We start from the raw sequence: 27,378 nt of genomic DNA on the forward strand, positions 1-27,378 counted from the left end.
CAGCAGCAAGAAAAAAGGTACATTTTTCCAAACCCCCCCCAAATAAGATACCATAGCAATACCTGGTAAATTGCTAATGAGTCAAAGAGTTAATAAAGAACATAACGTGGCTGTAGAGACCAAGAGCTAAGTTGGCTAAATTCGCCAGTAAGATAATAGTGCCACAGGTTTGGGTAATTTAACCCAACTCCCATACGTATTCTAGGTAAAATAGAAAATTGTATCCTGGGTCCTCTTGAAAACAATAAGAATTTAGTCATTTTTTTTTTAAACTGAGTAAAGTGCTTTTGTTACTTGCTCTGGAAGGGCTCTGAATAGAAAAAGTGGTTTGGGAAGAATTACCATCTTTACAGCCATAGGCCTACAAAGCCATGAAATATGGTATCAGGACCACTCTTCCATCAGCCCACTGATATTAGAATATAATATATTTTGATCGTAATACAATACCTAATTGGGCAAGTGTCCCAATTGTCCAAAAATAACATTTTATTGCAAAAGAGACGTTTTAATAACAACTTTTAACCACTTTGAATAACAGAAATTGCAAAAAAAAAAACAAAAAAAAAAACGGCATGTCTAGTTTGTTTAATGCGTAATATTTTTTGTATAATATAGATTGTTCCAAATATTTTCACTGCTCACTGTTAACTATTTAAAATCACATTTGGTCCAGGTACCATTTAAAATGGCACTGGGACAATGGCTATTGGCTCAAGTGACATTTTAAAATTACACCTGGAATTAGTGGTTTTGGAAGGCATGTGCATGGGTCCAGGATAGATCCACTAGCTGTCAGCTGACATCTAGCATTAATGTATATGTAACAACCCATTCAGTTTAACATACAAATGAAAGGCAACATATTTGTGTGTGTATATTCAGTGTGTGTGTGAGTATATATATATATATATATATATATATATATATTATATGTCATTATAAATACATTGTCCCCCCCCCTTTTTTATAAGTGCTCACATACCCTCAGCTATATAAAGAGCTCCGAGAGCTGGGGGAGGAGAAACAGAAGCACACTGGTCTTCCCAGTGAATGACTATGTAGGGATATGTGACAGCATAAGTCTGATCATTGGAGGAAACTGACCATGACGTGCTCTCATGCCTAGCGTAGTCTGTTTTTAAAGGGCAAGAAGAGGGACTGACAGGAACACCAGGTATTTCACACAAAGGAAGCAATACAAAGAGAACAGGGTACTTTTTCATTCAAGTATATGGTACAGTAGGTACATACAGAATCAGGTATATGAAATGTTGGGTTTACATATTCTTAAAGCCCAGGAGCTGAATCTAACAGCTCCTGAGCATTTGATCTTATTATAAAGAGCTCTATAAGAGCACTTGCAGCAATACATTGCAAACATAATGCTTCCACATTATGCTTACATTGGGAGTGTAGTGATTTCATAAGTGACATCACAGGTCCTCCTAGAACAGAATCTGGGACAGAGTTGTTGCAGCAGTAGATCACTGCTATACTGATCTATTTCTGACTGATTGTATGATCTATTGCTGGGGGCTTAAGAAAGTTGGGGTTGGTTTAAGACTCCACTGATAGAAAAAAGTGTAATATATATATATAATGGGGGTGGGGGTGGGGCGTCAGCCTGTCAGTGCTCAGACCATACGCTGATATATATCTATAGATATATATCTATAGATATAGATATATATCTATAGATATATTTCAGCGTATGGTCTGAGCACTGACAGGCTGATCCCCCACCCCTTCAATCTCTGCCATATTTCCCAACCATGGCGAGGCCAACCATGGTGAGGCCAACCATGGCGAGGCCTGTTCTGAGTGGAACCTGTCCTGTTAAACTGCCATCTTTATGTAGAGCAACAATTCTTTTTTTCAGACCCTCAGAGAGTTCTTTGCCATGAGGTGCAATGTTGAACTTCCAGTGACCGGTATGGGAGAGTGAGAGCAATAACACCACATTTAACACACCTGCCCATTCACACCTGAGACCTTGTAACACTAACAAGTCACATGACACCAGGGAGGGAAAATGGCTAATTGGGCCCATTTTGGACATTTTCACTTAGGGGTGTACAGTAAAACCTTGGTTTGAGAGTAACTTGGTTTGAGAGCGTTTTGCAAGACAAGCTACATTTTTTAATACATTTTGACTTAATATACATGTGATGTCTTGATATATAAGTAGCGTCATGTCACAACTGAGTATAAAAGAGAAGAGAGGCGTCTCTAAGTGTAGCAATATAGTTACATTTAATGAAGGTACAACATTTAGAAACTCACATGGTTGATGATTAAAACAGGCACATCTAAGTATGCAGGCATCCAGGGTGAAGCTGTCCACATAGACCATCCTCTGCACCACCATTGATGCCGTCCCTTCCATGAGCAGTTCAAGCCTCGATTTCAGAATGCTCTACTGCAGGGTAGTCATGATTGTAGACTGACAGCGGTGAGAGCCAGTGGTGAGATACTGTGCTTGTTTGGGCCTTGTCAACCCACCTGGATCTTACCCCAATTCTGTAATATATGTTACGTTCTTTCTAAAGTAAAATGCAAACATTTACTTTCAGCATTTCCTTATTTTACATAAAAAGTACAAATTGCATAAATGTTGCATTTGGAAAAATGCAGGAAAATGTATTTCTTTTCTAACAATTTTTTTTTTTCAAAAACACCTAGGGCAGTGATGGCGAACGCGTGGCACGCGTGCCGCTCCCGGCACGGCAAGCCGTTTCGGTGGGCACGCCACACGCCATGAAAAATTGATAAACACACACTAAAATCAATTCGTCCCCACCGCACCGCAAACTACAACTCGCTGATCCAATCAAAGAAGCTGTCTCATCCACACCGCATCCACCATCAAACAAATCAGCGGTGATGTGACTGGGAGCACACGCGGCTGGAATCAGAGGAGCCTTTCGGCGGGAATGAGCTGCTGGAGCAAGGTCAGACACTGGGAGACAGGAGTTAATGTGGTTATCTTGTTAGTCCTAAGCCTGCCCCACTCTCAGATATCAGGTGCTAGCTCAAACAATCAATTGTGCAAAAAGAACAGCCTCATTGGTGTCATTGGGAAATATTGTGCCCCATCATTGGTGTTATGCAGCCTCATTGTTGGTTTCATTAGGAAACCTTGTGCCCCATCATTGTTGTCATCATTGTGCCTCATTATTGGTGTCCTTAGGGAACATTGTGCCTCATTATTGGTGTCATTGGGAAACATTGTGCCCCATTTTTTGTCATCATTGGTGTCATTGTGCCTCATTATTGGTTTCATTAGGAAACCTTGTGCCCCATCATTGTTGTCATCATTGGTGTCATTGTGCCTCATTATTGGTGTCCTTAGGTAACATTGTGCCTCATTATTGGTGTCATTGTGCCTCATTATTGGTGTCATTGCATGTGTCAAGTAGGTGAGTGTAATGGTCAGGTAGGTGAGTGTAATGGTCAGGTAAGTGAGTGTAATGGTCAGGTAGGTGAGTGTAATGGTCAGGTAGGTGAGTGTAATGGTCAGGTAAGTGAGTGTAATGGTCAGATAAGTGAGTGTAATGGTCAGGTAGGTGAGTGTAATGGTCAGGTAGGTGAGTGTAATGGTCAGGTAAGTGAGTGTAATGGTCAGATAAGTGAGTGTAATGGTCAGGTAGGTGAGTGTAATGGTCAGGTAGGTGAGTGTAATGGTCAGGTAGGTGAGTGTAATGGTCAGGTAAGTGAGTGTAATGGTCAGGTAAGTGAGTGTAATGGTCAGATAAGTGAGTGTAATGGTCAGGTAGGTGAGTGTAATGGTCAGGTAGGTGAGTGTAATGGTCAGGTAAGTGAGTGTAATGGTCAGGTAGGTGAGTGTAATGGTCAGGTAGGTGAGTGTAATGGTCAGGTAGGTGAGTGTAATGGTCAGGTAGGTGAGTGTAATGGTCAGGTAGGTGAGTGTAATAGTCAGGTAGGTGAGTGTAATGGTCAGGTAGGTGAGTGTAATGGTCAGATAAGTGAGTGTAATGGTCAGGTAGGTGAGTGTAATGGTCAGGTAAGTGAGTGTAATGGTCAGGTAAGTGAGTGTAATGGTCAGGTAGGTGAGTGTAATGGTCAGGTAGGTGAGTGTAATGGTCAGGTAAGTGAGTGTAATGGTCAGGTAAGTGAGTGTAATGGTCAGGTAAGTGAGTGTAATGGTCAGGTAAGTGAGTGTAATGGTCAGTGTATGTTGCACAATGCATTCTGAGCACAATGCATTCCTGATCCCTGCAGTCTGAGCGAATCTGGCAGAATCGTACATTTCTAGTCCCTTAGGGCTCATTTAGATCAGTCCCATCCTCTGTACAGAGACGCTGGCAGGTTTAATTCTGTGTTGGCACTTTGCACGAAATAAATTGCTCTTGTGTCGCGGTTTGGGCACTCGGGCTCAAAAAGGTTCGCCATCACTGACCTAGGGCATACAAATATGTATATGAACATTTAAGCCTTATCTGTCTAATTAAAGCCCTATATTTCCCCAAAAGGCTATTTATAATTATATGTTAGGGTAGACTACAAACACTAAGGTATAGGAAGAGGAACAGGGACATCTCCAAAAAGAAAAGTCTGAAACTCTGGAAGATTAAGCAAGAAAAAGATTCTGGGATTCAATTAGGTAAAACAACATAGTTGGCACAATTGCAAATACCAGGTGGAACAGATTTTACAAAGGTCACTCATCTATACTCATGATCTTTGTATAACACATGTCCATGTTATCTGGTTGGTGTTGTGCCCATCAAAGGGAGGTTGTAATGATACTGTATATATAGCAGCTGGAGAATCAACCCAGTGCACAGAGGGACCTGAAACTTTAATGAAATGTAAGTAATTGAAATATGTGTATGCATTTTTGTCTTTTTAATTAGCTTTAATGGGTTCATTATGTATATTATTATTAAAGACGGCAGTGTCAGTTCATATTTTTCATGAATGGAAAGAGAACATTTGACTTACAGGAAACATTTTTGAGAAAATATGTAGTCTACCATTGCTGACCTCTGTGTGTTGTAACCCTGTGATGCTGACCCAATACACAATAATACAACATTTCCTGAGTCGCTGACCCAAAACATGACTTGAGATATAGAGTTTACTCTTCTTGCATGCATGTTCCATGTCCCTGACTCAAAGTATTCAAAGTATTTCCCCTATAATTTTCTCACACAGGTTTGCTTTAAAGTGATATACTTTAATTGGAAAAATAGAGACATTTAAAATAGAATTTGGAGTTAGTTAAAAATGTTTTAAAGTGTGTTAAAATGTATGAAGAGACAATATTTTTTTTAGTATTAAATAGAGTAGGAAAGCGATAAGCTTGTATTAGATAATTTTTTCCTGCTGTCTGTGCATTTTTTCAGAATTTTTCTTTCACTTTCTTCCCTGGAGATGCAACAGGAAGTTAAAGGAAATGTCCCATAGTGAGAGCACTGGAACAAGTATCTGCTTTTTTTTTTAAATACTTACTCTCACCTATTGTTCTTGTGAGAATTCTAAAGTTTTGAATTTCTTGTCACATTCTATCTTGGTGACAATGTTCATCAGTACAAATAGAAGGGGGCGAATTTCCCTAAAGTAAAACATCAAAGACGGGATCTAACACTTCAACACTCAATGCAAAACTTTAAAAAAATTTGCCTTTACATCCATTTTAATCCGCTGCTATATATTAGGTATAACTTTATATAGGTAGGTATGGCATTATTTATTTCTATATAATTTTCCCCCATTGTTTTGGAAAATATAATTTGCTAAACATATAACATACATTTCAGAAAGTAGCATTCATAGGTAAGTTAGGCATTTCAGTAAAGAATTTTTAGACTGATAAAAGAAAACTTAAAGGAAACAAGAAAAGTACAAACACACTATATATGTTTTAAATTCATAAAGAGTAGAGTAAAAAAATAAGATAAATAAACACCTTAATTAAACACACCATTGTAGAAAGAAAAGTAAGAGCCTCTGGGTAAGGTATGTAAATACAAGCATTGGAAGTACCATCATCCTGAGAACATATGAAATGTTTTGGGTCTAAGGTCCCCAGACCAAAGAACCAAGGGGGGAGGAATGGGCCAGTTAGGACTATCGCGGTACAGGTACATAAATGAACAAATGAGGATAAGTATTTAAAACAAAAAATAAATTTTATTCAAAACATAAACAGACAAGGTCACACAATTAAAATAATGATAACCTATGACAACGCCATACTGAAGGTCCCCCGATAAGGAGAAAAACACGATGGGTTGAGGGTTATGGCAGTCTCAACTAGTTTTGCGGAAAAATCCGCTTCCTCAGGAGAAAATCTAAAAATTATTAAACAATCAATTAATAATTAAAATCCAAAAACAGAACATCATTTAAATGGGGAAATATCGGGCTGAGCTGCTCACCTAGACAGGTCCCGCCAAGATGAAAAGAGCGGGCGTAACCCTGCACGGTCCCGTGCGGTAGCCAGGGGAGACACAAGGAAGGAATGTCCTGCTAGTCTAATGTGTATGATATAAAGTTATATAAGTTAACAACTACTGAGCTGGCCTGAAGCAAAGGGGGGTGTGTGAACACGCGTGGAAAAAGGTATATGGAAATTTGAAGGTGAGGTTGTGAGTGCAGTGAAGGAGAAAGGGGGAGGGGGGAGGGTAAGAAAAGAGGAGAGGGGGGAGGGGGGGGAAGAAGGGGAGGGGTGAGGGGGGGCAAGGAAAGATGGGGAAGAGGGAAATAGGGACTGGGGGGAAGAAAAAAGGGGGAGGGAAAAAAAGGAAAAGAGTTGGGAAAGAGAGGGCGGCAAGGGAGGGGGGAAAAAGGAGGGGGTCTTGGCGGGACCTGTCTAGGTGAGCAGCTCAGCCCGATATTTCCCCATTTAAATGATGTTCTGTTTTTGGATTTGAATTATTAATTGATTGTTTAATAATTTTTAGATTTTCTCCTGAGGAAGCGGATTTTTCCGCGAAACTAGTTGAGACTGCCATAACCCTCAACCCATCGTGTTTTTCTCCTTATAGGGGGACCTTCAGTATGGCGTTGTCATAGGTTATCATTATTTTAATTGTGTGACCTTGTCTGTTTATGTTTTGAATAAAATTTATTTTTTGTTTTAAATACTTATCCTCATTTGTTCATTTATGTACCTGTACCGCGATAGTCCTAACTGGCCCATTCCTCCCCCCTTGGTTCTTTGGTCTGGGGACCTTAGACCCAAAACATTGTAGGAAGAACAAGGATATGTGAAGATGGGTATCTGATTGTAATCAATCGGGGATTATTTATTGACTTAGTCCAGCCATACACGGTGCAATTTTTTTCTTGCAACCCGTGGTTCACACGATTCCCCCATCAACACAGACAGTGCTGACAGGGGAATCAGCAATTGTTCCTCCCGGAAGAAGACAGTGATTATCGCTAGTGGCTATAGCAGCCGCTTGAGATAATTGTTGTACCCAAGTTGATCTAAATTAAGCTAAGTAAATGTTTAGTTGCTATAGCTTACTACACTTTATAAAGTGTTGTTATTAACATTGCTATGTGTGGTTAGGGATTGAATTACAAGAAATTACTGAATTGAAAGATGAACAATTACATATGTTTTAAAGTAATATATCTTTAAAGCCAAGTAAACTTGTCCCTCTTGTTGCAGATTGATTGAAGTTCTGGTGCAATCATGAAGGTGCTGCTTCTTGGTCTGGCACTGCTCTTCACAGGTACAGTGACTCATTTGTGTATATTTTTATGAATTATATTCTGAATAAATTATTCTGAGCTTTGTTTACCATTACATTTTATAGTAAATAGGCCACAAAGTTGCTATGCCCCCTGGGGTAACACCTGTTGAAATTCGCAAAATGCTTGTGAAAAAATCAAACCTCTACCCTGCTTAATTAATTTCCACCCACCTTTGCCAATATATAATGTCTAAGCTGGAATTAAAAAGCGTGGAATACCTGCTGTGCATCAATTTACCCAAACCATCTTAGTTTCACCTGGCTTTGGGCAGTGCCCAGGTGGAGACAGCAAGGCGTGTACACTCATGCCCTTGCAGGCTGCCAGAAGCATGTGCCGAAACCCAGGTATGGCATTAAGGCAGCACTCTCTGTAATGAGCAACACTTCTCCACACAGACAGTGGTTCAGCTCTGTCAATTTGAATATACTGTACACTATGAATACCAGTTCCTCCATACACTTCTCCCTACATGCAGCATTTCTGAGCCGGTGCCACGTGATGTGCACTGGACTCCACCAGCCCAGTTATCTGTTACGTCATTCCAGTGACACTGATGAGTACGGTACATTTAACTTGAATCCCAGGAAGCTTGACTTTGTACATAACCTGGGCTTGCTATTACCCAGAGGTCTCACTCATTAGTCATAAGCCCTGGTGGGCTGGGTGAAATGCATGCAAGGAGTGTGGCTTAGAAGGAGCTCCAGGCTGTTGCTGTTCACATTCTTCTGCATCTGTTGAACCAGTGGTGTGGGATGTCTCTCATCCCTTCATAATTCACTGCTTTATGGATCAAGCGCAAGACAGCCTGCACTCTTACACCGCTGTGAGACATCGGATTCTTTACACGCATTGCTCTGAGCAGCACTATAATAGGTTACACGGTTGTAAAGTGAACCATTGCTAGGTGTGCAATATAGGCCATTGGAATCCCCTATTGCAAAATGCTGGAGGATCACTAGAGCTGAAGTGACCCCAAACACAATTTTACTATGGGGTCCTTTGATTTGGAGTGCCCCTCATCTGCCACAAATTACTTTGTTCATTGATTTCTTTTTAGAGTTCATGAATGAAAACAAATAAGTTCTGACTTTTCTTCTAATGTAGTGATAGTTACAATTTCTTCTGAAATATTTCATGAACTGACTAAATACATTTCTCAGTATCATACAAAATGTTTGGTTTCCATATAAAAGCCTGCTGTCTAGGATGCTTTAAAGTTGAACCCAGACAACTTGTTTCTAGTTTTCATTGCTACCTGTTATCCAGTTTGAGAGATTCACAAATAGAATCTAAAATTGTTACAGGTGTCACCTGAACAGTAGTAGAGGAAAATAACCCAATGGAGACACCTGATCTGTTGACAGCTGTCAAAGATGTGATTTCCTTGCACTTTTCTGAGACAATAAGGTTGATTTACTAATGGCAAACAAACTGTGCACTGTGCAGTTGCTCCAGAGCTTAGTAAATGAAACAAGGCTTCACTTTGCAAAAAGTACCCAATCACATGCAAGGAAAAATAAAAATTCATTTTTTTTTCTTACACATGATTGAATGGTGGAAGTCAGCAGAGCTGTTGCTCATTTACTAAGCTCTGGAACAACTGCTCTGTAGTGAAGTTATGTATAGTGGAGTCCGGTTAGATAATTGATATTTAAGTATTAGTATGATGACTATAAGTTATGTTCCGCAGCAATACCCAAGTTCTCCAGAGAGTGCATTTTATTAGGCTTCCAACACAGAACAAAGTCCAAATTCCACAGATGATACAAATCCACAGAGTAAATATGACAACGAAAAGTAGATTTAAGCAGGCCATACACGGTCGAATTTCGAACAAATTTTCTTTTCAAAATCAGAAAGTTCGTTTTTTTTGTGATCCGATGATGCCACCATTGATTTTCGAAATTCGGCCGACAAAATATTCATGTTGCCGGGAATATTCGTTTCTCTCTGGAAATATTCTTTTCTCTCCGGGAATATTCTTTTCTTGCACATGCACATTTTTTTTCTATTACATTTCTCGCACGATTCTCCCATCATTGATCAGAAAATCGTTTGTTTTTCAAAAAATGTCCAACATGTCGGATTTCTCAAATTTGTTTGCCGCACGAAAATCGGCTGTTGCCGCAGCCCACTAACGGTGCGTATTTCGTACGAAAACTCTTTGATACGATTTTCGAAATAAAATTCTTTCGAAATTTGAACCGCGTATGGTCGCCTTTAGAGTCCCATCTTTTCCTAGATCATAGAGAATATTCTGAGAGTCTCCTAGATCAATTCTAGACCTATGCCATATTCATAGAGAATATTCTGAGAGTCTCTTAGATCAATTCTAGACCTATGCCATATTCATAGAGAATATTCTTAGAATGATTAGACTGGTCTCCAGAATTATATTGCCTATCCACTGAATAGCTGAGCAATTTGATTGGCCATCTTTGATCCACATCCTGTCTTTTAGAGTGACAGATAATGACCCCAGCTGGAGACATGCCCTAATTTGCATTCTAACAGGTCTCCCTTGAAATGTGTAATTAGATTACAGATACCAAATGTGGCCTGAGCACATCAGAGTCATTACCTGTCCCCTTTGATATATGTAGTAAATCTTGTTTGGCCTCTAACCCCTTTTGATATGTGCAATTAGATTACAGATACTAAATGTGGCCTGAGTACAGGTTTGATGTGTAAAATAGACTTATCCTGGATCTTTGCATATTCACAATTGACAAGCGTCTTTTGATATGTGCAATTATTTTAACAGGTACCAAATGTCAACTGAAATCTGGCGTGGTCAATTTTGGACTTATAATATAATATCCCACATAAATCGGCCAACATATTACAACATGCTCTTGCAGAGTGCAACTGTCCTTTGCAAAGTGCACATTGGGGTGGATTTACTAAAGGCAAGTAGGCAGTGCAGTTGCATTCTGCAAGAGGCAGTTGCTCCAGCGATTTGTAAATGAGCAGAAGCTCTGCTGACTTCCATCATCCAATCATGTGCAAGCAAAAATGCTGTTCTTTTTATTTCCTTGCACGTGATTGGGTATTCTTTGCAGATTTGAACCTTACTTAATTTACTAAGCTCTGGAGCATCTGCACTTGCAGAGTCCAATTGCACTTTGCAAAGTGCACAGTCTTTTTGCCTTTAGTAAATCAGCCCCTGTGTATTTGTCTTTAGTAAATCAACCCCAATGCATCTCCAGGACTCTCCCCAGTAAGGATACAGACAGAAAAAAAAACCTGACAGGGTTTTAACCTTTTTCAACTAAACCCAAAATTGGAAAAAAATGTCATGTATCTGTATAAAATATCTTCATAACAAGTAAAGTATTTGTCTATAGTTCGCAAACGTGGTGCTGCTTACTTTTTCAGAGTCTGTTATATTACAGGCTTCTCAAACAGGGCAGCTGGGGTCCCTAATAGCTGACACTTGTATTCTACGTTGTGGGATATCTGCTTTCCCCCCCTACTAGCTGTCTAATAAATAAGCACCGTATATTTGACAATCCTAGCTGTGTCACCCCCACACCAAAGCATCTGGAGTTCCTGTGGTGACATGGCAACTTAAAAGCCTTCAGAGCAGGTGATTAAAAGATTTTAAATAAGACAAAATGTAATAACATTGGGGAAAAGTTAAACTTATAAACACTTTTTTAAGAAAAAGTAACCGTGCTAGAGATCAAACATAAATTAAATAAAACAAAAAGCAGCAGTTTTAAGTGAGATACACAGAATAACAAATAAAAAATTAAAATAAAAAAGCCATCCAGCCTGTGTTTCTGGGTTTTCATTATTGATCATCATTGCAAGCTAAAGGCCTTGGCTGGGCTTTAGCCACATGCCCTTTGTGGTTGCCATCCAGTAAGCAGGTCTTTCTTAAGGTGGTGGGGCACATTTTCTTTGTTTGAAGTCACTGTGGTGCCATTGAGAAGAGAATTTACTTCTCTAACATGGATCATTAACATGCCATTCTCTGCATTGATTGGGACTTATAAAACACTGTCCGTTAATTCTAAAGAGAAATTCTAGATTCTGCATTATATGATTGTGGCACAAAGCCTTTTTGTTTTGCCCAGTTTTACCAATTTCTTAAAAAAGGTATTTCAAAATAAAAATTTTCAAGCTTCTCCATGGATCCCCTGGATATCAGGCGTGGCCCCCGCCTTCCCACTATCCAAGGGCATCAAGGACTCTGCTATATAATGTATTATATTGAACTTGCTTTTTCTATGCCTTATGGAATACAATAGCCCAATAAATGTCTTAGTGAGTTTTGCTACTGCAATATCTACGGTATATATTCTTAATGTGTTTACTATGCTATTATTAAGTTACATATTTGTTAAGTGTTAGGCCAAGGTTGGAGAAGTTCCCAGTTTTTCCTGAGGACTCTTAATTAAAATTCTGCATTGTTTTATTGATCTTGTACCAAACATAAGCAGGTAAACATAATTAGAGTGTACTGTATATACAGCCAAAACATTTTTATCTCTTTTGGATACAGTAGGGAAGAAGTAGAACCTGTCAGCTTTATATTGCTGTCTGTGTAGATTCACCTTTTCTATTGTCATAAAGATAAAAAATGATGGGAAATCCAACATTTTATGCCACGTACACACGATCGTTTTTCGGCATGGAAATTTTTTCCAACTTTATCATTATAAAAGATATTGCCCACACACCATCGTTTTTGAAAAATGATGAACAAAGCGCGGTGACGTACAACACGTACGACGGCACTCTAAAGGGGAAGTTCTATTCGCCTTTGGGCTGCTTTTAGCTGATTCCTTGATAGTAAAAGACCATTCGTGCTTTTTTGTCTGTTACAGCGTGATGAATGTGCTTACTCCATTATTAATGGTAGTTTTACCAGAACGAGCGCTCCCATCTCATAACTTGCTTCTGGGCATGCGCGGGTTTAAAACGTCGTTTTTGCCCACAAACGATCATTTTTAACAACATGAAAAGCGATGTGTAGCCCACACACGATAATTTTAAATGGCGTTTTTAAAAACAACCGACCCCCAGGTTGAGAACCACTGATCTAGAGGAAGGGAGAAGAGGTCTTCTCAGCTAAGCTGAGCTATATGCAGGTGGATTTAAGGAAACAAATGCTACATGAATCATCTGCCCATACCCAAGATGGCTGAAATGCTAGGGAGGTCTTTTTTAAAGTGATTTATCAACAAAATAAAGCATAGAGACATGGGTGGATGGGTGCATTTACTTTGAATATTAAAAGATTATTTTAATACTGTTTTCAGTTTGTAGTGCTCAGATACAATTTTGGCTTTAACCACTAGGGGCCCGCGATATAGTCGAATGACGGCTACAGTGCGGACCCCAGTTGCTGCGAGGACGTCAATAGACATCCTCCCCTTTGCGCGCACCCTGCGCGCCCCCTGTAGGGCGCGCGCTGTGATCACCGAGTCACTGAGACTCGGGTGATTGCGGATCCGAGTAAGGGACCGGTCCCGGACCCTTACCACGTGATCAGCTGTCAGCCAATGACAGCTGATTACGTAATCAAAACAAAGCTCGGTAATCGTTTTTTTTTCTCCTCACGTTGACAGCGTGAGGAGAAAAAAAGCCGATCACCGGCTGCCAAATGAGGGACATCGGTCCCCAGTGGAAGAGGCAATTCTGCCTCATTAGTGGACACAAGTACCGCCTGCCAATGCCCCCTACCAATGCCACCTGCCAGTGCCCACAGTGCCCACCAGTGCCACCTGTCAGTGCCAATCAGTACCACCTATCAATGCCCATCACTGCCACCTATCAATGCCCACCAGTGGTGCCAGTCAGTGCCTCATCAGTGCCACATAGCAGTGCTGCCTATCAATGTCATCTACCAGTGCTGATCAGTGCCCATCATTGCCACACATGAATGCCCATCACTGCCACCTATCAGTGCCCATCACTGCCACCTATCACTGCCAATTTTCAGTGCCACCTATCAATGCTCTTCAGTGCCACCCATCAGTGCCACCTCTCAGTGTCACCCCTCAGTGCCCACCAATGCCAATTCTCAGTGACCACCAGTGCCGCCTCTCAGTGCTGCCTATCGGTGCCCACCAGTGCCGTCTTATCGGTGCCCATCAGTGCAGCCTCATTAGCGTACATCAATGAAGGAGAAAAATTACCTGTTTGCTAAATTTTATAACAAAATATAAAACGGTTTTGTATTTTTTTATTTGGTCTTTTTTATAACGAAAAATAAATCCTTAGAGGTGATCAAACACCACCAAAAGAAAGCTCATGGTCAGAGTTCATAGCACCGTGTAAGCTTTGGATGAGCTTTCACAGTTGGCTTATTTTGCTCCCAGCAACTGAAAAGAGAAAGGCCTCGTACACACGACCGTTTTCCTCAACAGAATCCATCAAGAAACTTGGTGGCAGAGCTTTTTTGCTGAGGAAAACGGCCGTGTGTATGTTTTTCGTCGAGAAAACTGTCGTGGAACTCTCAATTTCCTCGTCGTGTTTCTCGTCGGGCTGGTTTATGACGAGAAACACGTTTGTGTGTATGCTTAGAAACCGCGCATTCTCAGAATAAAGTATGAGATGGGAGCGTGCCTTCGGTAAAAGTACAGTTTTTAATGGAGATAGCACATTTGTCACGCTGTAACAGACTGAAAAGCGCAAATTGTCTCTCACCAAACTTTTACTTAACACGCAGTAACATGAGATTAGCAAAAGCAGCCCCAAGGGTGGCGCCAGTGGAATCAAACTTCCCCTTTATAGTGCCGTTGTACGTGATGTACGTTACCGCGTTTGAGAACGACGAGATTTTGTCTTGACAGTGTGTACGCAAAGAAAGCTTGTCAAGATTCTCGACAAGCCTAACAAGGAACTCGTCGAGGAAAACGATGTTTCATTTATGACGAATTCCTCGGTCGTGTGTACGAGGCCATAAACAGGAGTGAAGGGAAAATTTGTATATGACTATTTGGGCCATCTAACAGTACGATGCAAAAATATTAATTTTGAAGGAAAGTAGCACTGAAATGCAGTGATTATACTTTCATTTGCAAACTATAGTTAGATGGGAGAAACATATAGAAGAAATATTATTGTATTAAAAGGTAATTTCACTTGAAACAGATATTTCGAATAGTGAAAGACACTGACGGGCTGATGTATTTAAAGCCCAATTGAATTTTCATTTTAAATTAGCTAAATGCATTTCAGGTACATCAAAACAAAAGGTGTGCACTGTTTACAAGTTGGAGCAGTAAAATAGGTGGTTGAGTTGTGTTTTTATTATCCCCTAACAAGGCAAAAGGCAGCCAGATGGTGGTGTACCAATACAAAAAATGAAACCCCCATCATGTTTGACAGACAGTACTGCCCCCAAACACAACCCATTCAAGTGAAGGGGACTGCACTGAAACCACCCTGCAACCACATGCAATGCAGACGGTTGCGGTGTGTGGTGTGGGCTTTATGGGGGTTAAAACAGGTAATGATTAGGTGACATATTGCCTCCTTACTGCTTGTCAAATGCCTCTGGAATCTAATGTGGATTGCTTTTCAGAGGGCCCTGTTTGTAAAAGTAGCCTTATGCCGCGTACACACGATCAGGCTTTTGCCCGGCAAAATCACATCGGAATTCCGACGGAATTCCATCGGAAAAAGTAGAACATGTTCTATATCTAAACTCAGATGAAATTCATAAGAATTTCCGATGAAAAAACTCAGATGGGGCTACACACGTTCGTAAAATCCGATAAATCCGAAAAAATTGTGTGTACACGGCATTGCAGTGTGTTTTTTTTAGAAAGTAACCAAAGCAGAAAAGCTTGTCCCCTGCCAGCATGATGAAGTGTGGGAACTTTGCGCTTTGTGGAGAGTTCTCCAGTTAGCAGGGGGCATGGGCTTTGGTGGTTGCAGACATGGGGGCATGTCAGACATCTACAGTGAGACCACTGCTTCCCCACAATAAGCACAATCCCATTCTGCAATTACTACTATTCAGACTGTATTCTGAAAAAAACAGAAGAAACCATTGAGCACATTTTGTTTTCATGTACCTGAAATATATTTAGCTAATTTTAAACTGAAAGTTCAATTGGGCGATAAATAAGCCAGTGGTCATTATAACCCACTAATATAATAAAATCTCTCTACATGCCTCTGCTTTAGGTGGCTTTTAGCCCCCCGGTCACACCTATGCGACCTGTCGGAGTCGCACTGATTTTGAAAGTAGTTCCTGCACTACTTTTTGCAAGTTTAGGTGCGACTTGCATAGACATCTGTGCACCAAGTCACGGATGTCTTCCGAGTAGCACCTGAAGTAGTACTACTTTGAAATTTTGCTACTTCAAGTGAAGTAGCATGATTTCAGCTTCGTAATCGGTGTGACCAGGGGGGCTTAATATAATAATATTTCTCTATATGCCTCTGCTTTAGGTGAAATTACTCATAATATATTAATATTTCTCTATATACCTGTGACAGTTATCATTCACAGCATGCAATGAATATAACTATTGTAGGAAAAAGGTTAATCAATGAGTTTAGTCCTGCTTTAATTCTGGTGGACATAAAACACAGCTGCAAAAATGTTCTCACTAGAGTTAAAATATTACATACCAGATTTATCTCACAAGCGTCCTTTCAAAATTGAAAAAAAAACAAGGTTTTTATAGGAATGTTTATTGTGCATAATATGTAAAAATCCATTGTTTTATACAGGCACTTACAATATCTTCTTGGTTTTTCAGGGGCACATGGAAAACATTTCTGGCAACAGGATAAACCACATGAATCCAACCTATGGAGCATTATAGAAAATGGTATTGCAATTGCAGCAGATACATTAAAAAATCTGGAACATTCAGAGATAGCAGAAAAGTAAGAAATTGCAAACATATATGTATTACAGACATTGATGTTTGATATTGCATAGTAAAAAATAATATCGTTTTTCCAAAAGCAAAATTACCCTTTGCAAAAAAGACCTAAATTATACTGTATATGAAATTGGAGTTCATGCACTATTTTACATTGGTTATGCAGGTAAGTGTTTATGTATTCTTCTTCACAATTACCTCGAGAAGGTCATGTTTTACCTTATAGCCTAGTACAAAAAAGATTACCCCTGAGTGGACTTTTAAGGCACTAGTAATATTCATAGGTGAATATACAAAAGTTAGGCCTCGTACACACGACCGAGAATCTCGTCAGGAAAAACCTGCTGTTTTCCCTGATGAGATTTTTGGTAAGAAACTCTTGCTGCCCGAGTGTACAGACTTTCTTTCTCTTGAAAGGAAAGATGGTTTTTGCCGAGAAAACCGGTCGTGTGTACGAGGCTTTAGAGTAGAAAAAGATTTTATTCATAATTAAACCTAATTAAACAAAATATATATATATATACATATAAAGATGAAGTATTGATTTATCTGAACAATGTAGGCAACGTGCTGAAGGGTATATGAAGAACCTCCTTACCTTCAATGCGTTTCGGGGTACATTTGAATCCTTCTTCAGGGGTGCATACTAAGGAGAAGTTCATATAATATTCAAGAACAGGGTAATTTTCAATATTTCATCATTGTAGCATTAAAAAATGTAGGTAAATAGCACAGAGATCTCTTCTCAAAGTAATAACTTGTGGAATCAGGCAACTGACGGGCGATCACTGCTGAGCCTTTCAGTAGTGATAGTTCCTCCAATGAAGTTCAGGCCTCCCCTGAGTGTACCAGCCTCGTGCTGGGTGCTCTCCAGACAAGTACTTCATTTGACGGCTTCCTCCCTCTAGGATAGCACAGGACCACTTTAGCAATACAGTCAAAGGCTATTGGGCCTGCTCAGCAGGGCACGACTCCAGACCAACGTGGTCCCGGAGCCAGGAAACTCTGAACACGCACCCCTGGCCAGGAGGGCCACACACAGGAGTGGTGGAACGACTGCCAAGGGCGGATGGCGACGACCTCGAACACGTGACATCTGTCCCTTAAATACCCCTCCCCAGCATGCACAGCGAGGCGATTAACCCTCACTGATTGGCCGCTGAGAAAGAATACCCAATACACCTGAATCTGACCGCTGCCACCCTTGGCCTGGGGTGGAACTGACAACCCAGACATCAATAGTGGTCACCTGCAGTACAGCCACGGCTGGAACAGATGCCCAAATTTGAAAACAAAACAGGTCAGATGTAACTAATCCTCTGACTAACCCCTAAATTTAAAGCAGGGCCAGCAAAGAAAAATAGCTGCCTGCTACAGGTGGGTACACTCAAATAGGTGAAGGAAAGCCACTGAGTGTTAGCCACTGAGTGTTAGGTAGATACAGTAAAACCTTGGTTTGCAAGCATAATTTGTTCCAGAAACATGCTTGTAATACTAATGCACTTGTATATCAAAGCATTTTTTTTTACAGGGTATACAATAGAAGAGAGGCACCTCTAAGTGTAGCAATAAGTTGCTAAATGTTGTACCTTCATTAAATGTAACCATATTGCTACACTAAGAGGCTCCTCTCTTCTTTTTTATACTCAGTTGTGACATGACGCTACTCTTATATCAAGACATCGCTTGTATATCAAGGCAACATTTATTAAAACATTTTGCTTGTCTTGCAAAACGCTCTCAAACCAAGTTACTCTCAAACCAAGGTTTCACTGTACTTATACAGCAACTCAAGTTTGTAGAAATAGAAAGAGCCAGCCGCAGATTTCAACATCCAGCAGGTGTGTGCTCACTTCTACAAACTTGAGTCGCTGTATAAGTATCTACCAACACTCAGTGGCTTTCATTTGCCTATTTGAGTGTACCCACCATATTCAGGGCTTTCCTGCTTTTTGCCCCAGTATATCCCCTTGGTCTTTTTGCTGCCCTGGAATGGGAGGAGTAATTTTCCTCTGGGAAGATAGTCACTCCATCAAATCTCGCTTGTAGATTTTTTGATCTCGACTGATGCCCATAGGCCTTGAAACGGTGGCCCCACTGGTCCAGCTCTCTGTGCTATTTGCCTACATTTTTTAATGCTACAATGGTGAAATATTGAAAATCACCCTGTTCTTGAATATCATATGAACTTCTCCTTAGTATGCATCCCTGAAGAAGGAGTCAAATGTACCCCGAAAAGCATTGGATGTAAGGAGGTTCTTCATATACCCTTCAGCACAGTGATATTTGCCTACATTGTTCAGATACATCAATACTTCATCTTTATTAATATATATGTATATATATATATATATATATATATATATATATATATATATATATATATTAATTATATTTAATCTTTTTCTACTCTAAATCTTGTATAATCACCTATGAATATTACTAGTGTCTTAAAAGTCTGCTCAGAGAAAATCTCCTGCTTCTTTTCTTCCACTGGCATTGGGAAGGTTCTAAATATTGCAGAGAATAGAGGAAAACTTATTAGCATTCTGTGAGCCCAGGGCAGCTTTATCATGTACCCCCAGTGGTGGGTCCTTGACAATCTGGGCTCACAGGCAGTGGGTTGAATAGCACTGGGCTGTTTTCAACATGGAAGAGGACCACTGTTGGTCAACTGGAGCAATGTAATTGAATAGAACAGCAATAGAGAGGGGATGAGTAATGCAGAAAAATCATTTTTTTTCTTTTAATAAATGCTGGGCAAATAATTTTAACCACTTAAGGAACAGAATGATTTGACATTTTAATGACTAGGCCATTTTTTGTGATATGGCACTGCGTCACTTTAACTGACTATTGCACGGTCGTACGACGTTGTACCAAAACAACGTCTATGTGCATTTTTCCCCCCAAAAAAAGAGCTTTCTTTTGGTGGTATTTAATCTCTTCATTTGTTTTTTTTGTTGCGCTATAAACAATAAAATAGCGACAATTTTGAAAAAATAAATACAATTTTTACCCTTTGCTATAATAAATATGTCCAAAAAAATTTAAAAAATAAATGTCTTTATCAGTTTGGGCCAATATGTATTCTTCTATATATTTTTGGTAAAATAAATCGCAATAAGCGTATATTGATTGGTTTGAGCAAAAGTTATAACGTCTACAAAATAGGCGATAGATTTATGGCATTTATTTATTTATTTTTTACTAGTAATGGTGGCGATCTGCAATTTTTAGTGGGACTGCAACATTGCCGTGGACAGATCGGACACTTTTGACACCATTGACATTCATATAGCGATCAGTGCTATAAAAATGCACTGATTACTGTGTAAATGTTACTGTCAGGGAAGGGGTTAACACTAGGGGCGATCAAGGGGTTAAATGTGTTCCCTGGAAGGTGTTTCTAACTGTGGGGGGGTGGGACTGACTGGAGGAGAGAGATCATTGTTTCTGATCACTAGGAACAGCAAATTTGTCCCTTCTACCCTGTCAGAACGTTCTGTATCTCTGTGGAGCGATCGCGGGTGGCCGGCAGACATTTGAAATTTGAAGACTTTAAAGGGGCAGTCAACCCAGAAAAAAAAAAAAAGACAAACAAAACATTATCTTTTTGCCATACTTGGGTGTTCCCATACACATGGATTTATTCCTACTCCTTTTGTTGCATTATTCATATTATAAAACGAATCCAGATGGGAGAGTTTATAGTAGGTATTCGGGACTGGTAACTTAAAATCTTGCTACTGAAATCTCTTTAAAATATAAATAAACTCTGCTGTCCGCTATCTTAAAAACTATTTTAAAAACCAAAATTAAGGGGCAAATCCACAAAAGAGATACTCCGGCGTAAGCCGTCGTATCTCTGGTTCTAACTTTGGAACTGATCCTCAGAAGCAGTTTTCCTAAGTTAGGCAGAAGATCCGACATCTGTAAGGGACTTACACTGCCGGATCTTAGGATGCAGTACCGCATCCGCCACTGGGGGCATTTCGAGTCGAAATGCCTCTGTTAGTATGCAAATTAGCACTTAGGGCGATCCTCAAAGCTTTTGTACCTAGTTTTTACGCCGTAAGTGTTAGTTTGCCTGGTGTAAAACTAGGGCTGCTTTTACAAAGTGTAAAGTTAGTCACACCTTGTAAAGGCCCATTCAAGCGACGGCATTTGGTATGCATTCCCGAGGGAGAACTCCATGCCAATTTTCAATGAAAAAAACGGCATGGGTTCCCCCTCAGGAGCATACCAGGCCCTTAGGTCTGGTATGGGTTGTAAGGAGACCCCCCTCCGCCGCAAAATTGACGTAGGGGGTCCCCCTACAATCCATACCAGACCCGTATCCAAAGCACGCTACCCGGCCGGCCAGGAATGGGAGTGGGGACGAGCGAGCGTCCCCCCCCCCTCCTGAGCCGTGCCAGGCCGCATGCCCTCAACATGGGGGGGTTGGGTGCTCTGGGGCAGGGGGGCGCACTGCGGGCCCCCCCACCCCAGAGCACCCTGTCCCCATGTTGATGAGGACAGGACCTCTTCCCGACAACCCTTGCCATTGGTTGTCGGGGTCTGCGGGCGGAGGCTTATCGGAATCTGGGAGTCCCCTCAAATAAGGGGGCCCCCAGATACCGGCCCCCACCCTAAGTGAATGGATATGGGGTACATCGTACCCCTATCCATTCACCTGTAGGCAAAAAGTAAAATGTAGTAAACACACAACACAAGGCTTTTTAAAATATTTTATTATTCTGCTCCGGATGCCCCCCCGTCTTCGTTATTAGCTCTATTTCCAGGGGGGGCTTCTTCTTCCGCTCTCCGGGGGTCTTCTCCGCTCTCCGGGGGGGCTTCTCCGGACTCCGGGGGGCTTCTTCCATCTTCTCCCCTCTTCCGCTCTTGACTCGGCGAACCCCGGTTCTCCGGTGCCTTCTTCTTCAGCGCTGGCTGCCTGCTATGTTTGTGTGTTAGCTCGATTTCAAACAGGCAGCCGGCGCGGTCTTCTGTGACGTCAGGGTCTTCTGGTCTTCTGTTCTTCCTATGTTGCCTCGTCGCCGGTTGTCGCTGTAATGATGGAAGCGCGCCTTGCATCACATTTATATAGGCATCACCGTCCCATCATGCTCCGGTAGGTACCCACGTGGTGGGTGCACGTGGGTAGGCACCCACCACGTGGGTACCTACCGGAGCATGATGGGACGGCGATGCCTATATAAATGTGATGCAAGGCGCGCTTCCATCATTACAGCGACAACCGGCGACGAGGCAACATAGGAAGAACAGAAGACCAGAAGACCCTGACGTCACAGAAGACCGCGCCGGCTGCCTGTTTGAAATCGAGCTAACACACAAACATAGCAGGCAGCCAGCGCTGAAGAAGAAGGCACCGGAGAGCTGCAGAAGAACCGGGGTTCGCCGAGTCAAGAGCGGAAGAGGGGAGAAGATGGAAGAAGCCCCCCGGAGTCCGGAGAAGCCCCCCCCGGAGAGCGGAACACCCCCGGAGAGCGGAGAAGACCCCCGGAGAGTGGAAGAAGAAGCCCCCCCTGGTAATTGAGCTAATAACGAAGACAGGGGGGGCGTCCGGAGCAGAATAATAAAATATTTTAAAAAGCCTTGTGTTGTGTGTTTATTAACTTTTACTTTTTGCCTACAGGTGAATGGATAGGGGTACGATGTACCCCATATCCATTCACTTAGGGTGGGGGGCCGGTATCTGGGGGCCCCCTTATTTGAGGGGACTCCCAGATTCCGATAAGCCTCCGCCCGCATACCCCGACAACCAATGGCAAGGGTTGTCGGGAAGAGGTCCTGTCCTCATCAACATGGGGACAGGGTGCTCTGGGGTGGGGGGGCCCGCAGTGCGCCCCCCTGCCCCAGAGCACCCAACCCCCCCATGTTGAGGGCATGCGGCCTGGCACGGCTCAGGAGGGGGGGGGGGCGCTCGCTCGTCCCCACTCCCTTCCTGGCTGGCCGGGTAGCGTGCTTTGGATACGGGTCTGGTATGGATTGTAGGGGGACCCCCTACGTCAATTTTGCGGCGGAGGGGGGTCTCCTTACAACCCATACCAGACCTAAGGGCCTGGTATGCTCCTGAGGGGGAACCCATGCCGTTTTTTTCATTGAAAATTGGCATGGAGTTCTCCCTCAGGAATGCATGCCGAGCGACGCTGTCATTTTTTTTTAAAATTATTTGTTTTCCCGGCGCGTCTTTTTTTCACCCGTCGTAACTTTAGTGTCCCGTCGCAATCCACAAAGCCGCCCGGCGTCAATTACGTTCGCGCGATGCACGTCGGGAAAATGACGTCACGCGCATGCGCAGTACGGCCGGCGCGGGAGCGCGCCTCATTTAAATTGTAAACGCCCCCCGGAGAGGAGGAACGCCTTACGACGGCGGCACTTAACTTACACTGCTTGAAATTTTTACGTAAGTGCTTTGAGGATCAGGCACTTAGGTAAAAACTTTAAGTCAGTGTAACTTAACTGCTGAAAGTTAAGTTACGCCGCCTGGCTGAGGATTTGGCCCATATTTTTTATCTAAAATGACTTAATTTGTGTAATTTAGTAAAAAAATGTTTTTGCTGTTTAAAGAGGAACATATGAAGATCTGGCCTACTGGGATACTTGATATCCAAAGCTGAGAAACATCAAGATAGATCTGTGGTCTTCAAGCACTGCCCACTGCAGGATTTTCTTTTCCCTTGAAAGACTTTTATTGAGATTTATATTCATTATTTTCTACCTGGCTGTAGGTAAAATGTATAATGTAAGCAGTAGAAACAAATCTCACCCAAAGCTCTACTGCTGTATTGGAATTCTGGAGGCAGGAGATATGTGCTTTGGCTAGGGCGTTCACTTTCCACAGCATAAATCCATAATGATGGTAGCCGGCGACTCGGATGCTTCTTAGTAAAAATTCTTCATTGGTTACATAACTGCAGATAGAGAATCCAAAGTGCTAACGTGTTTCGGCTTACAAAGCCTATGGCATAGGCGTTGTAAGCTGAAACATGTTAGCACTTTGGTTTCTGTATCTGCACTTATGTAACCAATAAAGAATTTATATCAAGAAGCATCCGAGTTGCTACCATCATTATGTATTTATAATGTAAGCAGTCACTGAAAATAAAGGTTGAGCAACACTGATTTGCATATCATCCACCAAACACGACGTTATAATTAATTGTTTGATGTAATTATCAATTAAATGAGATATTTTTTTATCTAAAGGGGGGTATGGAACTGGATTTCTGAATGCTGTTAGAATAAATTATTAAAGCGTATTAATAAACTATTGGCAAAAAAAATTTTTTTTTCATTTTGAATAGAGCAAGGGAGGGTTATAACCCCTGTCATATTTTTATTTTTTTGTCATCTGTGTCCCATTGTGGATATTTACCTTTACTTCCTATCCCATATTCCCAAACAAAGTTAAAGAAAATTCCTGCAAATTAAGGGAATTCCTTGGGGACCCCCAGGTCCCAAGACTAGTGTCCCCATTGGAAGATTTCCCCATGATTACTTTTCTGGAGATAACACAAAAAAAATATATTTTACAGCAACTCACAAAAGTGAATACACCCCTCACATTTTTGAGAGAGACAGTGGAGAGACAGCAGAGAGTACAGAGAGAGAGAGAGAGAGAGAGAGAGGGGGGGAGAGAGCAGGGAGTACAGAGGGAGACAGAGGAGAGACAGCATAGAGAAAGAGAGGAAAGAGACAGAAGCGAGTACAGAGAAAAAGGAGAGAGCAGGGAGTACAGAGAGAGACAGAGGAGAGACAGCATAGAGAAAGAGAGGAAAGAGACAGCAGAGAGTACAGAGAGAAAGGAGAGAGCAGGGAGTACAGAGAGAGAGACAGAGGAGAGACAGCATAGAGAAAGATAAGAAAGAGACAGAAGTGAGTACAGAGAGAGAAAGGAGAGAGCAGGAAGTACAGAGAGAGACAGAGGAGAGACAGCATAGTGAAAGAGAGGAAAGAGACAGAAGAGAGTCCAGAGAGAGAAAGGAGAGAGCAGGGAGTACAGAGAGAGACAAAGAAGAGACAACATAGGGAAAGAGACAGAAGAGAGTACAGAGAGAAATAGGAGATAGCAGGGAGTACAGAGAAAGACAGAGGAGAGACAGCGTAGAGAAAGAGAGGAAAGAGACAGAAGAGAGTACAGAGAGAGAAAGGAGAGAGAAGGGAGTACAGAGAGAGACAGAGGTGAGACAGCATACAGAAAGAGAATAAAGAGACAGCAGAGAGTACAGAGAGAGAAAGCAGAGAGAAGGGAGTATAGAGAAAGACCGAGGAGAGACAACATAGAGAAAGAGAAAAAAGAGACAGCAGAGAGTACAGAGAGAGAAAGCAGAGAGCAGGGAGTACAGAGGAGAGACAACAGAGAGTACAGAGCTAGAGGAGAGACATCACAGAGAAAGAGAGGAGAGAGACAGCAGACAGTACATATCACACAGAGAGAGGAGAAACAGCAGGATGGATTTGTGAGAGGTACACACCATGTAATTTAGGTCATAAATGTCATGTTAACTTTATCTACTAACTAAACTATGCAAAAGAATTATGTTTTGAGGATCTGGGTCTACAACTACTTTAAGAAGGTTGAGAATTAATTCATTTCTGGTGTATTTAAAACTGGACCTTTTTCTGCATATGACTGATGAAAACCTATTGGTTGGTTGCATGTTTATGTATTTACACTTAAGGTGGTAATGAATATATTGGGATCGCCGTACTATATTAAAATATCTATCTACAGTAAAACCTTGGACTGCGTGCATAATTCATTCCGGAAGCATGATTGTAATCCAAAGCACTTGTATATCAAAGCGAATTTGCCCATAAGAGATGATAGAAACTTAGATGATTCGTTCCACAACCATTTATTCATAGGTCCTTCAGTTTATAATCCATATAAAAAGATTACAGCAATGTGCTAAAATGTCCACCCACAAATGGAAGCCTCCTCAAGGGGATTAGAAGCAAAATCCAGCAAGAAGTGAGTGTAGCAATAAGTTGCTAAACGTTGTACCTTCAATAAATGTAACCATATTGCTGCACTTAGAGGCGTCTCTCTTCTCTTTTATACTCAGTTGTGACATGACGCTGCTCTTATATCAAGACATCGCTTGTATATCAAGTCAAAAGTTATTAAAAAATGTTGCTTGTCTTGCAAAACGCTTGCAAAACCGAGTTACTCTCAAACCAAGGTTTTACTGTATCTCTATATACATATATATGTATGTGGGTTGTTGGTAGTCACATATTTAGTGCAAGCTAGTTAATTGTTTATATAATTTTTTTGCAGTACATGACCAATATTATATATCTATATACATATATTTTTTTGCAAAATTCCAATGTAAATTGTTTCATTTTTCTTTGAACAGATTTAAGCTTTCCGAGAAGTTGGAAGCTGCAAAAAATAATGCAGAACAGTCAAAGAAGGTGCTTGATGACTATTTTCATGAAGTCTGGAAGGATTATGATGAAAAGTTGCATAAGAATTTCCCAGTCTTGATGAAAAACGTTTACCCTCTTATGAAGAAATTTGATGATAATGTAGAAGAAGTGGTCATAAAATCTGTAAAGCAGCTTGTGCCAGTTACATCTGAATTTGTATCTGGGTTAAAGGAAGAGATGAACAAGTTTTGGGTCGGTGTTGGAGACATGGCTGGAAAAGCCAGGGATGAAATTCGGGCCGAATTTGACACTTTACGTACCAAAGTCCACCCTTATGCTGAAGAGGTCAAAGGAGAATATGAGAAGTACAAAGAGAACATGAAGACTAATTGGGAAGGCAAAGCCAAACATATGAAGGACGAGGTGGAAAAAGATCTCGAAGAACTAGGGGAAAAACTTAAACCTTATTTTGAAGAGATTAAAAAACAAGTGGTCCCACACGCTGAGGATATGCAGAAGCATGTAGAAATTCTAATGAAAGCAATTCATGAATATTTTGATGAATATTGATGATAAAAACTAAACACAGTTTCAAATGTTGAAACCTGAAATCTTTCAACTGTAGGTCTTTCTGATCCACTAAATGATGTATCTGGAGCCACAGCTCTTTCTTAACCATTGATTATAAAATAAAAATGCATCTTATCTATTGATATTTATAGATATCTACTGTATCTATATGTTTGACAGTTTCGTTGCACTTTCATATTTTATTGTAATGTCATATAGTCCCATATTAAATCCTCAACACTGGAAACCAAAATGTGTCTTTTCCATAAATGTACTTTTTGGGCCAGATCCACGAAGAAGTTACGACGGCGTATCTATTGATACGCCGCGTAACTTCTAGTTTGCTCCGGCGTATCTTTGTTTTGTATCCACAAAACAAGATACGCCTGAAGCTGGGCTAGATCCGACTGGCGTAAGTCTTAGTACGCTGTCGGATCTAAGGTGCATATTTACGCTGGCCGCTAGGTGGTGCTTCCGTCGATTTCCGTGTCGAGTATGCAAATGAGCTAGATACGGCGATCCACGAACGTACGTCCGTCCGGCGCATTTTTTTACGTCGTTTCCGTAAGGCTTTTTTCGGCGTATAGTTACTCCTGCTATATGAGGCGTATCCTATGTTAAGTATGGACATCGTTCCCGCGTTGAATTTTGAAAATTTGACGTCGTTTGCGTAAGTCGTTCGCGAATAGGGCTTTGCGTAGAATTACGTTCACGTCGAAAGCATTGGCTTGTTGTGGGTTCATTTCGAGCATGCGCACTGGGATACCCCCACGGACGGCGCATGCGCCGTTCAGAAAAAACGTAATTTACGTCGGGTCAAGTAAAATTAATA

At 41.3% G+C, this 27,378-nt stretch overlaps 1 protein-coding gene and 1 long non-coding RNA gene across 2 annotated transcripts; one reads left to right on the forward strand and one right to left on the reverse strand.

Annotated features, from left to right (window-relative positions):
* The first annotated feature begins 4,727 nt into the window (after positions 1 to 4,727).
* LOC120915109 (apolipoprotein A-I-like) lies at positions 4,728 to 26,799 on the forward strand. The gene is made up of 4 exons (XM_040325356.1): positions 4,728 to 4,835; positions 7,649 to 7,712; positions 16,464 to 16,593; positions 25,964 to 26,799. Exons 2-4 carry the CDS (start codon positions 7,673 to 7,675, stop codon positions 26,544 to 26,546), a joined length of 753 nt encoding a protein of 250 aa, XP_040181290.1. The 5' UTR covers positions 4,728 to 4,835; positions 7,649 to 7,672; the 3' UTR covers positions 26,547 to 26,799.
* Positions 6,140 to 6,509, reverse strand: LOC120915110. The gene is made up of 2 exons (XR_005743841.1): positions 6,408 to 6,509; positions 6,140 to 6,320 (listed from the first exon to the last, which is right to left on the reverse strand). It is a non-coding gene; the product is annotated as an uncharacterized LOC120915110 (long non-coding RNA).
* Positions 26,800 to 27,378: the final 579 nt, after the last annotated feature.

The sequence above is a fragment of the Rana temporaria genome, chromosome 10 (genome assembly GCF_905171775.1).
Source record: "Rana temporaria chromosome 10, aRanTem1.1, whole genome shotgun sequence".
NCBI lineage: Eukaryota > Metazoa > Chordata > Amphibia > Anura > Ranidae > Rana > Rana temporaria.